Source organism: Chlamydotis macqueenii, chromosome 3, assembly GCF_036417535.1.
Source record: "Chlamydotis macqueenii isolate bChlMac1 chromosome 3, bChlMac1.mat, whole genome shotgun sequence".
NCBI classification, from domain to species: domain Eukaryota; kingdom Metazoa; phylum Chordata; class Aves; order Otidiformes; family Otididae; genus Chlamydotis; species Chlamydotis macqueenii.
Window position 1 is genome coordinate 25740235 of NC_141558.1, and position 16838 is coordinate 25757072.

At 42.9% G+C, this 16838-nt stretch overlaps 1 protein-coding gene across 1 annotated transcript; it reads right to left on the reverse strand.

Moving 5' to 3' along the window:
- Positions 1–955: 955 nt before the first annotated feature.
- Positions 956–7736, reverse strand: GCM1 (GCM transcription factor 1). The gene is made up of 5 exons (XM_010120397.2): positions 7635–7736; positions 5675–5927; positions 4591–4703; positions 3456–3584; positions 956–1618 (listed from the first exon to the last, which is right to left on the reverse strand). Exons 1-5 carry the CDS (start codon positions 7734–7736, stop codon positions 998–1000), a joined length of 1218 nt encoding a protein of 405 aa, XP_010118699.2. The 3' UTR covers positions 956–997.
- Between the last annotated feature and the right edge of the window lie 9102 nt (positions 7737–16838).

A 16838-nucleotide genomic window follows, 5' to 3' on the forward strand; every position in this document is an offset into this window, starting at 1 on the left:
AGCAAGTCGAGGAAGGTGATTTTTCCTCTTCACTCTGCTCTCTGAGACCCCACCTGGAGTACTGCATCCAGCTCTGGAGTCTCCAGCACAAGAAAGGCATGGATCTGTCAGAGCGGGTCCAGAGGAGGGCCACAAAAATGATCAGAGGGCTGGAGCACCTCTCCTAGAAGGACAGGCTGAGAGTTGGCATTATTGAGCCCGGAGAAGAGAAGGCTCCGGGGAGACCTTATTGCAGCCCTTCAACACATAAAGGGGGGTTACAAGAAAGAATTTTACCAGGGTCTGTAGTGACAGGACAAGGGACAATGGTTTTAAACTGAAAGAGGTTAAGTTTAAATTGGACGTAAGGAGGAAATTTTTAGTGATTATGGTGGTCAGACACTGGAACAGGTTGCCCAGAGAACTTGTAGATGCCCCATCCCTGTGAGTGTTCAAAGTCAGGTTGGATGGGGCTTTGAGCAACCTGGTCTAGTGAAAGATGTCCCTGCACATGACAGGGGGGTTGGACTAGATGATCTTTGAAGGTCTCTTCCAACCCCAACTGTTCTGTGATGATTCTATACAATACGTTCACGGGGCTGGTGCATTGGAGGGACTTAGATCACTGTCTGAAGAAGCTGGAAGAGTGCAGAGGGTTGCATGCAGCATATGTGGTCCTTGAGGTCATCCATCTGCACCTGCCACAGTCCCACAAGCTTGAATAAATGGAGTATCAAGGGAGATTGAAATGCTACCAAACCAGAGTAGCAGCAAGGTAGTCTGTAAGAAGAGCTGGTACCTTTTATTAGATCAACAAAATAGTGGGTGAAAAAAATAGCAGTTAAAGAAAAGAGAAAGAACAGAGACAAGTCTTCAGGCACAAAAGGCCTTCCTCATGCCTGCAGGAGGAGATAAAGAGGGATTTGGCATGCTAGTGCTAACGCTATCTGCGTTGCAACAGGGATGAAGAATTAGGCCTGTTCCCAGAGCTGGGGGGAGAGAGGACATTTAAACCTGGTCACCGTAATGGGTATAGGTTAAAAAATGTGCCATCATTGCAGTAGTTGAGATCTGTATGGCACCTTCCCTCACCCCCGTCTCTTTCACTTCCCCTCAGAGTCTCCAAGAGCTGGTGGTGGAGTTGTGCCCCGCTCCCCATGGGGCAGGGGCCTCCCTGAGGAGCCAGATAGGGCAGTGGAGGGAGGCAGCTGCTGCTGTAGGCCGGTGGGAATTTCCCCTCACAGGATTCATTCCCCAAAGGAACAGCATTAGGCCTGAAGGGGTCATGGCCACACTTTGCCATGGGCAGGACGTGCTGGGTGCTAGGCTGGGCGCAATGTCGGGAGGAAGGGGCTGTGCAGGGTGGGTTGGCTGTGGGGATGGCAGGGCTGCTGCAAAGCCTCCCGGTGCTGGGGGTCCTCCGAAGGCCCAGGCTCCTGCTCCAGGTCAGCCCCTCTCTGGAGCCCTTGTCCTCCCCAGCTGCCCTTGGGTACGGCTGTTGCCCAGAGCAGCTGCCCAGCGTCGCCTCCCGGGAGCTTTTGCTTAAATGTCCCTCGAAATCAGCAGGTAGCATGTAAGCGTCCGGCTTGGAAAGAAGCAAAGACAAAGCCTCCCGTGTTGGCATTGCACCTGTCAAAGACTTGGGAAAGCAAGGCCTGGTTTAGTAAAATAAGATGCAGTCTATCAGCACAAATAAAATCCATCACTCATGAGACCCTCACAAATGCACTCAATTAATACAGGTAATGAAGCAGACGCCGTAGCAGAGCTTCCTTGTAGGGCAGTGCCAGTGGGCTTTAGGGGCAAACCAAACAGGGCTCCCAGATCATCAGTCTGGGTTTGTTTCACCAGTTTTTACACTGAAAGAATTGTTAGACCTCGCATTCACAGCCCTTGGGGTCTGCTGCCAGCATATACTGGAGAAGCACCTGAAAATGAAATGATGCTAATAATACATTTGACACCACAGAATTTAATTTTTTTTCTATGAAGTTTGGAAAAGCTAAATATGATTTTTTAAAACTGATTATTTTTAAGTGATCATTTCACTACAATAATATCATAATGTTTCTAACTGATAATTTTTCCTATCTTTATATTTTTTTTAACCCCACAAACAAAAATTTCACTCAAGGAGGGAGCAGCGCTCAATAAATTCTGAGTCTTTTATTCTGGATATTTCACAACTTTTTAAATTGCCTTAATTATTGGATTATAGTTTTGCAAACTTTAATTCCTTTCAGAACACTCATTCTGTGCTATCATTTCTGATGAGTACTTACAGGTCTCTCTTTATAATTCTGCTTTTGCATTCATTTAATTATAGTGATTTTGCCGATTACCAGAGTAGTAAAGCTCCTTTCAGCTGCTCTCCACTCACCATGAGAAGAAATTCCAACAACCTGATGTAGGACCCAGCCCACCCGCTGACACCATAGAGAAAACATCCTATGTATCACTTGCTCTATTTTGGGTTCATACATTTTTCTGAAGTTCTCCTCCCTGGTCTTTTGTAAGCACATTAAAATGGAATCTTTTTGGAAGACTTTTTGCAGGTTCAATGACACAGGTTCTGCATGTCAAATCAGACTCCTGAGTTAGTTGTATGGCAGCCGGTCTTGGTAGAACACCAATACAATGGGTTATTCCCAAGAAAAATCTGCTGGAGAGCCATAACTGGAAAGCCAGCTGAGGGTAAATGGTATCGCTCCAATTGCGCAGAGCCAGATCAAATGAAGAGCAGGCTCTACAATTAGATATTTATGACATCTTTGGTCTGTTCCTACTCTCACACAATTCAGGATGAAAACACCAGGAAGATGTAAGAAGGGAAAGATGAAGACATGTCTTGAGGGAACTTGACCTCAGTAAGACCAGCAGGTTCAGGTATAAAAGAAAAAAAACTGGGAGTGAAATGATGCAAGGGCTGTATTGCAGCCCAAGGGCTGTTTTTCACAGCATCAGTTTGAGATTCTTATTGCCTGTGGCTTCTAGCATGATGGCACCTAGGGGCACAGGTAGGTTCAAAGCCAGCTTTGTACAGTGAAGGGACTCAAATGTGTTGCAGCCTTGTCCAAAGTCCTGCCAGGGAATGGTCCCTGGCACATGCTGTCCTCCTGACTGTGCCAGGGCATTTTGTCTGTGAGCACGAGTTAGCACTGGCCACGACAGGGACCATGTGAATAGTGATGTGACTGAGCCTGCCCTCCAGCCCTGCTTTGTTTACCAGAATAGATGTAATCCCTTGCTGCCACCAGGCCCATAGAGGCTCCAGATGGGGCATGCTGGCAGTGGGTGACAGTGCTGAACAGAGCAGGATGCTCAGGACAGCCCTACTCCTTCCTGGCCTGATCATGGAGAAACAGAATATGGAGGTGTAAAGCCTGCTCCCACCCAGACCCAAAGCCCAGATAGCCTCCACTGTGTCTTGAACCATCAGTGACCCCACAATTTAATTGATCGATAGTAACAGTTACCTCAATCTCCCGGATTCTTTTTAATCTTGAAGAAGATGGAGAAAAAGCTGTCTGTGCTTTTTGGATTGATCTTCTTGCTTCTGCTTCTAGTTTTGTTTCTGGACGTGGATGGTCATGAGCTCCTTTGGACTTTAGAAAAGAATTATGATATGTTAAAGTTAGAAACAACCTTGTTATTCACCTTAAGTGAGCAGAATTTTTAGCAAAGGCCAAAACCCCACATATGGCCTGATTTAATGATTTGTATTTAGTAAGATTTATTTAACATGAACTCAAGTAACAAACATATCTGAGATGAAGTATGATGGGGTAGAAATTATCTGAAATAAAAATAAACAGTGCACCACATTTATGTGCAGAAGAGACTCTCCACACTAGAGTCCCAGTTGAAGCCACAAGGTCTTCTGCAGCCTGGCTACAGTGTCACTGCAGTCATTTCCATTTTTCTCACACTTCAGACATGTTTATCAGAACATTAATTTCCATTAGCTTTCACAGAGAATTAATTTTATTTAACCTGCACATAGGTGAAAGACTGGGAAACAGAAGACAGTTCAGTGGTTATGGTACTAAACTAGGACTACAGCTTCCAGAAACAGTGCCCATTATTTAAACACTTGCATACACTGTTTTCCAGCTATAAGTTACATATAATGTGCAGATGGCATTTTCCATAGACAGTCCCTTGGGTACAGCCATTTCCTGCTTTAAGATAGCCTCATGCATATGCGTGGTGCCTTGGAGAAGAGGTTGAGATAACATGGCATTTCTGAGTTTTTGAGGATGTGTTGGTTCCTATGTACCTGAGGCAAAGTGCTTCAAAATCAACAGGTTTTCATGGAAGCCTAAGTGAAAAATATAATATGCTATAAAATCATAGTGGCCTAGGCTAATTTAGGTTCGAAGAGACCTCTGGAGGTCTAGCTCAACCTCCTACCCAGGCAGGACTAACTTCAGAGGAAGATCAGGTTGCTTAGGACCTTGCCCGTTCATTGTGAAAATGTTTTTCCTTACAGTCACTTGACCTTGTCATATTCAATGACCCTTATTTGTTGGAAGAAAAAATGTTCTTAATCAATCTTAAAAAAGAGTCTTTTAAATTAACTTGTATAATGTAAAGTAGTTTTATACTAACCTGAAAAAATATGAATTGGCCTTCATGCCTCCAGAAGTTGGTAACTGGGTAACCACCATGTCCTCGGCAGGAAAGGAGCCGCAGGGGTCCATTGCAGTTTGGACAGCATTTCCCTGGAGCAAAGATCGTGGGAAATATTTTCTATATAACACCGATTGGATGAATCCTATGTGATACAAAGGTTCATTGGTGGTGGACTGCCACTTCTGGTTTGGGGCTCAGAAACTACACTGAGAAAAACTATGCAAAAAGCTTTCAAACGTAAGCAAAAATAAACAAAAGCAAACTAATAATTGCCTTTGTTCTGTTCCATTATTAAATAAAACTGGCAAAATTATTGCTATTATAGCTTTATTATCATTCTGTCATTTACTATCATGGTCAGTTTTAGTTGTTTTTAACTTGGCAGTGTCTGGAACGTCATATGTGTTCTTGTCTAATTTTTCTAGAGGACTTTATTCTGACCTCACTGAGTGTTCGAATAATACCTTTCTTTAGCCAAAATGTTAATCAGATCCAGAAATCGGTATGTGCTAGCTCTACTGAGCAATCAACAACTGTTTGGAATTGTCTCGTTAAAAATGTGCATGCAGCTCATGCTCTCTATTTGTGTTGTCTTGCTCCGGTGCCAGGACTATGAGGCCTATTTTCCAGTCACCATAGTTTATGAACAACTTCTTCCCGGCAAGACTTGCCTCCTGAGTTACTCTTGGGCCCGTGCAATAATGAAGCCAACCAACACTCAGGTCAACAGGAACAGCACAGCAGGAAGCTGCCTGCACTGCACAGCTTTCTCAGTAGCCTCACTCATGGGCCTGAGAACACCGGGGATCCCTCTCTAACCATCAGGACCATCAGAAACAGAGATTAAAAAAGAAAAAAAAAAAACAACCAACAAGCAAACAACTCACCCCCCAACAGTAAGAAGTGTAAAAGGCACTGTTCCAAACTCAAGAGTTGCATTTGGATATAAGGAATGGTAGTGGGAGGTTGGATAATCCAAAGGGTATGCCCTACTTTGATTTCTTGTATGTTGTGTTCGGTTATGAACTGCCATGTAATGAACAGCCATGTTCATACTCACGCTGTTGTTTTTGCCTAGCTTTATCACATATGGCTGGTCTTAGGTAGATCTTCCTCCCATCCAAGGTTGAGCAATCATTGCCGCAGACCACCACCCCAAGGCAGGACTTTTTTAAGATGCGAGAGTTATGGTTGTTGGTGTTTCTCATCGCCCAGCTGCTGTGGTGCCTCTGAGCATTTTTATCCTCTGAGCTATAAATATGTTTTACGTAGGAATCTGGCCATTCTTGAAACCAGTCTATCTGTCTTACGTCCTGTGGAGAGACCAAAGCAAGCCACATTTTAGGATGGGGAAGAGAAGAGTTTGTGCAGGAGCCTAGCAGACCTGGTCCTGTGCTGGGTGTCCTCTGCGCTGGAAAGTGATGCTGGTTGGTAGGACAGAGCAGTGGACAAAAGGCAGAAAAACCACAGCTCCCCGTGAGTCCCCGGGAGCCCCAGATCATCAGGAAAGTCTGGCCAGGAGCTGGTTCCCACTCACGCACGGGTCCTGACAAACTTTTGTTAGCTTTCATGGCAGAGATCCTGCTTTGCCTTTCAGGCTATTGACAGCAGTGTCACACTGAATTATTTGGCTTAATTTGGCCCAACTCAATGGAAAAAGGGCAAATACTGCATCAGACTGAGCCTGTGCCTACATCTGTAGGTCTTTAGTTCTGGACTTTGGTTTGTTTTGGCCTAACTGCCCTGAAAGACTTCCACGGTGATTCTTCCAAAGTCCAAAACAAAGAAACCTGACATCCCGGTCAGGTTTTATTTTCACTGCTATGGAATAAGCAAAAAAAAAAAAACAAAAACAAAAAAAAAAACCCCAAGGACTACACTATAAGGAACAATAAAAATAAAACTCAATGGAAAAAGAAAACAACAACAAAACAAAGAACCAAACACACATCACCTCAGCGAGTACAGTCAACACAGTAAAATGCAGTAAGCTCTAAAGCTCCTAACATACCCACTGATGGTCTTGTAGGAGCACAAGAACTTAGTAGAAATTTCCTTGAAATTGCTGATCCTAGCCACTGAGAGCCATTACAGCAGCAAGAACATCTACTGAGAAGAGAAAAATGCCTGTGCTCCCACAGGAGCCATCAGATAATGTAGGGAAGGGTGTGGAGGAAGCCTCCAGGCTGAAATGCAGGTGAAGGTGACCTTGAGGTGGAAGGCAGGGAAGGAGGCAGTCTGGGACATGGAGGCTTTGGGCGAACAGCAGTGGTACAGTAGGGAAGAGACTGAGATCAGGTAAGAAGACAGGGCTGGGAGATGAAAGGCAGAGCTGGACACTGAAGGAGCACAGCAGGAGAAATCTGGCACAAATACGCTGAGGTGAGGGACAGGGAGATGATGGCAACATGCAGGGTGTTGTGGGCTTTCAGTGGAGAGCATGGTTGAAATGTTCAGATTAAAAAGACTAGAAAAGGGCTGAGGGAGGGAAAGATCACTATTCTTCCTCTCAGCAAATCTCTGCAAACACAAAGTGGGTTTTTCCTAGGTGCTCATGAAAGGAGCGTTGCCTCCATGTGGAAAGCCAGCCTGCTTGCTTGGAGCCCACACTGCAGCAAGGCTGAGCACCCAGAGCTGCAAGGCTTCTCATAAAGCACTACCCAGGGCAAAAAGCAAGTCCTGGACATTTCTAATTGAGCACCCACATCAGGAGATAATTGTTTTTCCCTCCTTTCTCTGCACCTAGTCCACCAGTGGACTAGAATGACAGTGCATCTGCAGCATTGCTATTTTTCATGTTTCAGTAGCTCTTTCAATAATAATTTTAAGGAAAAATGCATGGAAACATCAATATTTGCTCAGTATTTTCTAGCTTTTCAGTAAAACACTGTCTCACACCTTGAGGTGGCAAAGAGAATAAAGGCAACAAAGCATAGATGACTGAGAAAGGATTTAAGATCAGCGGTGAAGTGGAGACAATTCGCCAGAACTGGATAAATTTGTAAGACGTAGACACATACCTGGGGCAGTTTGATGTCATTGATATCCCAGCTTGTCATTTCTCCATATTGGGAAGCAGAGTCCTCCCGCTCCATAACAACAACATCTCCAGCTTTCAGCATTCTTTAATTCCTTCCCAAAGTTAGCAAGAAATTTTCTCCTGGCTGCTTTCGACGTTGGCTGGCTGTCAGCGCTCTCAAGCACTTTACAACCAGGAAGCTGTTTCCTGAAGCTAAATGATAGAGAGGCTGCTCATTAAAGATAAAAATCAGTGTTCTTCTGCCAGAAAAACTTGTTCCATTAAAAGTTTTGCAAGCCAGCGATGCAGTGGAAAATATAGCTTAGAGACAGCCCGTGATGTTACAGAGGTATCGTTAACAAGCAAGCAAATTGTGCCTTGTAATCTGTTTTGTTTTGCTCAGTCTCCTCTCGTACCAAGCTTATGGTCATGTAACTCTGCTCGTAGGGTCTTTGTCCATCTGATCTGACTCCAGCTCAGTATTTCCAGAGAAAAAACTGATTGAACGGCTCAGTGGCTGCTAAGGGCTCTCTGAGTTGCTGCTTACCCATTAGGTATTTCACAGACTGCACACAACAAAGGTTGGCAACGAAAGGGGAGTGCTACAGCATTTCAGATAAAATTTCAAAGACTGTTGGCATCTCTGAGAGCTTACCAATTGAATGAGGAAAGTGTAGTAAAGGAGGTTGGGCTACCTGCCTTTTCCTATCTCAACAGCAGACTGAAGTAAAAAAAATCAACCAAGGTATATTTGTTAAAACCAACAGGTTTTTCCCTGAAATCTTGTAAAGCAGACGGTTACCCTGCTCCAACTTTCAGTACCAGCCAAACTTAATACCGTATTCTCAGGGATCCCATGCATGAAAAAGTTTTGGAGTTTGTTTCCTTTGGCAAGGAGAGAAAAGGAGAATGAGAAAAAGATCAGGCCAGATTTATCTTTCTGGAAACTGAGAAAGCTTCAATGGTTTCAGGAAGGTCACTGTCATTTATGCCAATTAAGGATTTGTTAAAGACTGCTGAGTAGTCGGAGAAGTAAAATCTACTTGATGTGATTCTATTTCATAGACAATATTAAGTGTAATTTTTTTTATTGTTATTTCTGGCTTTGCCTACGGATGGCCCTTGGAAAGTGACTTAGCCTTCATGTCCTTAGTTTACCCATTTATAACATACCTGTGATCTTAATTTCTCACATTATATTGTCACCTTTAAAGCAAAAGTTTGCAGATATTTGCAGAGCACTCTGGACTTTTGGTTGTATGGTGCTCTGGCAGCATAGTCAGAGCCCCAGTGCCCCACTTTGTGGCTCAGGCTGTGATGGTGGGGGAGAAAGAAGGCTGTGGCAAAGCATCCTCCATGGAAAAAGACCCCACAGAAGGATGCCTGGTAGTCAGCACCAGTGCGCTCAGGAATTTGAACAGAGGCTAGCTCTTGGAGGGCAACTAACACATCACAGGTTCAAATAAGATGTTAGACCAGACGAGAAGGAACATCACTGCTCAGAGATACAAGCAGCTGTAAGAAACATCAGATCTCCGTGTATTTTCATATAATGCTACAATGAAGATGGAGATATAGTAAAGTCAGGACAAAAAAAAATATGAGCTGCATTGGAAAACAGTTGAATTTACTGAAACAAATAACCCTTGACTACTGTGTGCCCTAAAACATTACATGATTTGTTATAAAATTCAAAATGACAGTCTCATTGATTTTAAAATTACTTTTCAAAATAAGATGGTTTAGACATTTAATTTCCTTCTTATTAGAGAAAATGGATTATTTCTTCTTTTATGTTACATTGATAGAGATAAAACAGTAATTAAACATTACCTTAAAGTTTAATGAAAGACACAGATAATGTAATAATACACCCAAAAATGAAGTTACAGAGAATCATATGCATTTAGCTACTTGCAGGCAAAGGCTGAAATAGTAGCAAAAAAAATTGAGCAATAATTACAGGATGATGTGGCATATTAAATTTCTGATTGTTACTTGTGCAGCTTTAATTATTACTAAAGTGTAGTAGCTTTATAAATTTTAAGTTCTGAAATACTTTTTTCTTCCCTTCCCTTCCCTTCCCTTCCCTTCCCTTCCCTTCCCTTCCCTTCCCTTCCCTTCCCTTCCCTTCCCTTCCCTTCCCTTCCCTTCCCTTCCCTTCCCTTCCCTAGAACAAACTGCTCTGCTTCTCTAAGAAAAAAAGTTACAATTTAGATGTCAACACTGAATTATTTTGATTTGGAAAAATACATGTAAGAAAAATTGGAATTATTATATTGAGAAGGGACGATGTAAGTAGCCCCTGTTTGGCACTGGAATGTGGTGCAATTCACTGTGCTTGAAAAACAATGAAAGTCATCTATTTCTCCTGTCCTTTGGTTTATTTTTGTTTTCTTATTCTTTATAAATGCTCATTGACACAGAAGGTAAACAGCTGGGTGTAGCTCTGGTTCTGGTTTTGGTCCAATGTTTAAGGTATCTGTTGACGATCTGGAAGTGAAGAAAGCAGAAAGGGAGAAAAAGCACAGATTAGAAAACTGTATCTGAATGAATCCTTTAGAAGAATTTACTTATATTTCACTCTGACAAAATAATTAATGTTTAGAAGAGTGATATTTGAAGTATTTATTTATCTTACAGAACTGCTCTCAATTAGCTCATGGAAGTGACCGAGTGACCCATATGGGCAGTGCCACAAACACAAGGTGCCAGACCAAAAGTGAATGGGCAGTTGGAATACAGAAAGACTGCAGTGAAGAGCCAGCCGTACAATAAACTACGGTGTTACCAATTCACTGATTTTTCACTTGTGATACTGTGCAAAAAGACTAGTCCTTCCCAAAAAGAGAAAGGGCTCAGGGCATAGCAAATCCATCAAAGCTGGGGTTGTTCACTCTAGAAAAGAGACATATAAGCAAGGGCATTGTAAAAATGACCTAAAATACAGAAAGGTGTAGAGGAAGTGGAGGGTGCTTCTCATTTGACTACCCAAGAGCCTGGTGTACAGAGTGAAAACAACCAGCAAATTCCGAAGTGAGGCAAAGAGATGCATTTTTCATTCAGTAAGTATTTAATTAGTATCAGTTTGTCTAATGAAAGCTATTTCCTCTCCCTACAAGCCTTGCCTCACTTATTTCTTTAGACTTTTGTGCTACAGCATTACTGCTAGTATTGCTGCAGTCTGTCATGAAGGTTGAACGCTAGGCAAGACTGAAAAAGAGATAAAAACCAAAGGAAAATAATAAAATTTGAAGGTCTGCTATTTAATACCTATATCTGTGAAACATCTGAAATATGTTGTAATACATTCAGAAAGAGATATTAAGCCTCATATTTTATGACCTATGGAAATTTTTAACTAGCAAGGATTAGGAAGGTTTCTTCTGTTTCTTTTCTTCTGAAGAACTTGGTGTTGACCACTTAGGAAAAGGATTCTGAATTTTTAAAAGAGATTATGTATATCACCAATTTACATGAGCATACAGGTTAAATTAATTCAATATAATCTGCAAGCTCTTATTTGGAAGGACACTATTGCAGACCATAACCACAGAGAGATGTCAGGCATTCTTCAGCAGTCATCTACTGAAAGATCAAGGACTGGAAAAAGCCCTGGGGCCCTAAAAAGTTTCTTGCATTCATGCTCAAGACCTGGAGAGGGTTGTGCAAACCTGCAGAGCGGTGCCCGGGGAAAGCGGCTGTCGCTGCAGCGGTTGCCAACCTCTGTCTTTGCCTGACAGGCGCTGCTGAAGGACGGCCGCCGGCTGCGGGAACACGGGGATGTAGGCGGTGGCAGAGCGGTCACCACAGCAGACTCCTTTCTTGTCTTGTTTTACCGCCACATGAAGAAGGTGCTTTTGTTAGCGCTCCCATCAGTCTTCCTTTCCCTCTCTTTGGTGTCACCTTTCAGTGATGATGACCTTTAACTGATCTCAGCTGCGGTCAGTGGCCCTTTACATAGGCTGAGTTACCCGTCCTGCCAACAGCACGTGTTTTTCTCCTTCTGTGGCTGCCCTTGTGCCTTGCCTTCAAGTGCATGATTTCCCTGGACACTGAAAGGTTCTCCCTGCTGATGGGAGCTCGCCTGCCTCTCCTCCGCTGCAGGTGCTGGCCTTTGCATCCCTCTCGTCCATCTTCGGTCCCTCTTTGATTACTGCAGAGTTTCATGGTACCGCACCACAGGAACACGCATGTTTGGATCACGACTCTCTTATACCAAGGTGCTACCAATACTCCTTGTGGAGTATTTCTCTGGATTGGCCTGACAATTTTTTTTTTAATTATTTATTTTTAATACATTCTATAGACTTAAAAATAACAATTTTGTCTTCCAGTCCAGCCTTTCTATTTGATCAACTGTGGCAGTAGGCTGGAGTAATAGTAAAAAAAGTAGTAATAATGAAGTTTATGTTCCCAGACACGGAGCATAAACTCAGTACAAATAGACATGTCATTTGTAATGAGAAGACAATTTCAGCCTGTGCTAAAGTGTACTGGGGATGCTACTCATTTTTCTAGAGACAAGATTTTGTTCCCAGATTGCCCTGACATATCTTCAAGTTGGCTGCCTCTATATTCAGCATCATTTGAAATGCTTATGCTGTCTTCACCATTCAGTGTCCAAAAGTGAAAGCTGCAGTCTGGCGCTTTGAAAGAAAGATGGATGTAATTGGAGATGGAAGCATTTTTAAATCCTTCGTTGGGTTTTTTTTTGTCCTTTGTTTCTCTTTAATGTCTTTCTTGAAACTGGTATTGTTAATGCCCTTGATACCAGAACTGGGTGATAATCTCATATTTCTGTTCCGTTACCATATTTCTGAATTCTGGACTGCTCTGGATAAGAAGTCAGTTGTAGGTAGTGTAGTTCTTCTAGCTTTGCCGTTTCAGTCACATTCATTGAACACTTTCTAATATTTTTATTTATTTAAATGTTTAATTTCATACCCCTGTCCAGACATCCTCTTTCTAGAAGTGCTGTCTGAAATGACATATTCTGCAGGGTTCTCTGATGGTCTCATCATATAAAAAAGATATGTCTACACCGTAGATGATAAACCAGACAGATTAGCCTGGAATTCACCTCAGAGCTCAAACACTGATGAATGTCTTGGATTCTTTTTTTTTTTTTGTCAGACTACAAATATGTAGCTTGCACCACTTTTGCCCTCACAGGGTTAGGTCACTACTTGGTACAGACCCTCAGGGTAGCTTTGTCAGACCTCTTGAGGGGCGCTGTGTATTTTCTGCAGGTATTGCACAGAACTGAGATGCACACGCAGACCATCGTAGCACCTTACTAAGGGGACATTAAAATCCTGCTGATGGGGTGGTAATTTTTTGAACTGCTCTAACTCAACGGCTTGCAATCATCTCAGTTTTTCCTCTGTGTCAATTGAACGATACTTCCGTCAGCTGCAATATTCTCATTTTTTATTTTCTGTTTACTTCCCTGGCTGTTTCCAGCAGACAGATGCGGTTGTGGGCCTGATTTGCCAGAGGCTCTGCCACATGAGCTTCACATCCACACACTTATAAACAGCTCTGCCAGGCCTCTCAGTCCCTCCTCTTGAGGAAATTGATATTTGTCCACTTGTGGGTTAGCCCCCAAGTGGTGTTCTCAGCTGATAGATTGCATTGGTAGTTGCATGACTTATTATTGAACAGAATAGTATGAATAATCTATTAAGACTTCTTTTTTTTTTGTCCCCAGGGCAGTGTTTTAGTATCAAATACTAGGAATACATCCTTTTCTGCCACCTGAAGAACATACTGAAAGGTATGGGGCCTCAGCTCTTTTTAATCATCTGTTTGGGATGTTTGAGGGTGTGTAAATAGATGTTTCACTTCCTCTGTAGCTCTTTATTAAAGCTGTGAGCTCTAACGCTTTGGCGATGAAGCCTAGATTTCTATTAACTTTATTGATCTCTTTAATTTTTCTCTCTTAATCTATCAGGCACTCTGGAAAGCATACGATGTTCTGCACATCCTATTTACTTCCTGGGGTAAAATTCATGGTAGTTATTCTACAGATGTAAAACCATCATGGTAATATCATAACAGCATTACTAGTGCGATGCTGTGGTGGACTCAGGTCTGGACGAAATTTTGGTTTTACTTGTGCATCTAGCTAACTATCTTCCCTGGTTTTTTTCCACTGAGATCATAAATTCACATGCTTTAGCTGAAATCACCAGCTTCTATGGATTGCTTGCAATTTTAGTTGGAATGCTTTTTGTCGGTCTTATGCTTAAAAATCACAATATCTTAGTGGCAGTATTATAATGCAAGATAAAAATTACTTCAGTTTATAGCCATTCTGCTTTCTTATTTTGCTAGTTTTCAAACCATAGTGCATTCATTCATGTTGTCTCTTGATCTGACATTCAGTTTCTCATATTGCCTTTGCATCTGGTGCAAATACATTTATGTTGTTGTTCTGCCTGGCATGAACATCACGTGCATGCAAAATCTCATCTTATGGATTGACGCTTGTTGAACGTGCCAATAAGATTTTCTCTTCCTTGCAATTCTGTAATTTTCCCCCTTGTGATTTAAAGAATGTCTAATTGCTAGATGCATTGTCTTTCATGCCCATCTGCTTCAGAACAGGAATTTGGTACATTGCTATGATTATTGTTTTCCTTGTTCCTTCTCTATTGTCGCAATATGCATTCTAGTTTTTGTGTTGTAGGAACTGACTCATTTCTGATATCTCTGACAGCACTCTCTGCTTTTCTCCAGGGTCAGGTGGATTGTCACATCTACTGAATCCATCCTCAGCTGCAGGTAATTTCAAAATAAATTTCTGTCAGTTAATCTGCCCTAAATTCGGAACAGCCACTCTTTCTGGTATAATCAGCTGCTGCGGTGATCCTATATGCACACCGTGTTCCCCTTTCTACATACTACATCCTCTCGCAGGCTCAGGTGCTCAGGTAGAATTATAAAGCTTTAACTCATTTGGTCTGCTATACATTCAGGATGAATGTGAGGAGCTTTTCGACAGCCGGGGCAACTGAAAGGAGCACCTTGTGGGAGAAACTGAGTTTCATTCTGGTTGCTTGCTTTGCAACAGGGCATAACTTGCTTTATGTCTGAGACAGTAAAGCTGCTCTTCCAATTGGACTTGGGCTCAGTATCTGAGGAATTGGTGGAAATTATAACAGTGACATGAGATCAGGCCTTTTTCGGTTTCGGGAGTGGCAGATTACGCTTGACTCTATTTGATTCCAGGTCCTATCTCTGTTGCTCTTAGGAGAGAGGAATCCCAGCAATAAGCGTAGGCTTGGCAGTCTGGTGTAGCCTCCTGAGGTGGTTTCTGTCACCCCTTGGTATCCCTCAGCTCCCTCCATGCCATTGGACTCATCTGCCAACCCAACAAAAGCTGCTCCAATAGCCTCTATTCAAACAGTTTCTCCTTGGCCTTCACAGCCATTCCCAGCATCTGTTTCTGTAGGTCCCCAGCAAAACACAATGAAGACCAACTGTGCTTCTGCCTTATGGAAACTGGAAACAAGTCAAATCCAGACAGATATGCCCACCCACATGGGCAGTCCGTGCCTGTACTGATGAAGTGGTAATTACTGCCTCTTTCTTTGTCAAAATTATGACAAATATGCTGTTTTCTCATTCGATGTCCATCTATTACCTTGGTACATTTCTAAGCTTCTGTGTTTCTCAAGACTGGCTTGAAAAAAATCTACCTTGTTATGAGTTTTGCCTGTGCTTGTATCTCACATAGGAGCAGGGTGCACAACTGAGTTTCTCAGGCTTCTGAGCTGGTGTCTGACACCCGCAATATCCCCATGGGCAGGAGGACATCTCAAGGTTGGCTCTTCTCTACAAAAGGCCTGTGCACCCTCCCTGTATTTTCTCCTGGTCCTTCCTGGTCCTAGTTGTGGTAGCCACTTTGCAGAACCTTGTTTCACCAGCAACATGGATTCATGTTAGGACATTTGTAACTCCAATAAAACAATCCAATGTTGCAAGATAACACCTTGTTCTCTAAAAATCCAACGGACTCTAATGCAGCTGAAGTCCTCACACACTAACAGATGAATTTCCTAAAATTGATGACAGCGGCATTGCTCCCCATGTCATATCTCTCACCTCACTTTCTCCACTCACACTCACCTATCCCCCAGCTAAGTGAAGAGTGTGAAATACAGTATCTACAATACCTACAGCTTTTGCAGATTGTTTTGCCTTATAGAATAATAGGTAGCAGAACTAGTAGCCCAGGATGCCTGGCTTGTTCTTTAGCTGTGAGGCTGACCTCCTCTATTTCGCCTTGGTTGAGTCATGTTTGGGGAATGGCTGACTCCCTTGTCAAGCACTCATGCAACCTGAACACCAAGCTCACCGACAGCTGGGTATGTCTCTACAAAGCACTGCAATTGGTTAGGTACTGGAAGCTGTACAGCTGCAGTACAAGGTTGCTCTGCTGAGGTTACTTAGCTCTGCTGGCGGTCATTTTTTTTTCTGTCTTGCACTACTTAGTGACATAGAGAGTTCCTTTCTACCTTTCCACTCAGTTTGATGGATGTCAGACCAGCCTTGCCATAAAAGTCCGTCCACATGAGTGGCATGGTATCGCAAGTTGTTCTGAGTCTGCTCTGAGCAAACTGCTGCCCTCTCAGAAGATGGCACATCTGAAACTACATACCGTACAGTTTTCAGTATATCTAATAACATGGTGCAGCAATTTTCTGGTAATCTGATGATGCGCTCCAGTGATTGCCTACATATCTGCTATCAACGCTGCAGCACAAACTGCAGTGGGAGTGTTCATAAATATCACTGGATTTCCTTACACCTCGTGCTCCTATCAGCACAGAAGGACAATCCTGTCTTTCATTTTTCTCTATGTTTCTCTTGTCCATTTGTCCTTCATGAAGATTAATCCCAATAGCTTTTTCTGCAGAGTCTTTTACTGAGCTAAAACCACCGGACTTGTAGCTGTGACAGCAGCAAGGGAGGGCACGGTTCTGGCCCCACAGGGACCTAGCTGCTGGCATTGACACAGAAAATGAGAGACCAAGGACAGAAGGTACGGCACAGCATGCATTGAACAAAAGTGAATTGCCGTTGACTGTCGCAAAACCCCAGACCACAACACTGGTTCCACTCTGTGGAACTCCCAGGAGCAGGAAGATAGAGACCGAGGAGTGGCAGCAGGCAGAGAACCTGCGTGTTTGGGCAG

Bases quoted from the DNA above. Each gene is read 5' to 3' on its own strand.
- GCM1 (XM_010120397.2), bottom strand. From the start codon at position 7,736: ATGCTGAAAGCTGGAGATGTTGTTGTTATGGAGCGGGAGGACTCTGCT. The intron at 5,928-7,634 runs GTATGTGTCTAC...GTCTCTCCACAG, and splicing joins ATGACATCAAACTGCCCCAG to GACGTAAGACAGATAGACTG. The intron at 1,619-3,455 runs GTAACTGTTACT...TGCTTTCCCAAG, and splicing joins AAAGAATCCGGGAGATTGAG to TCTTTGACAGGTGCAATGCC.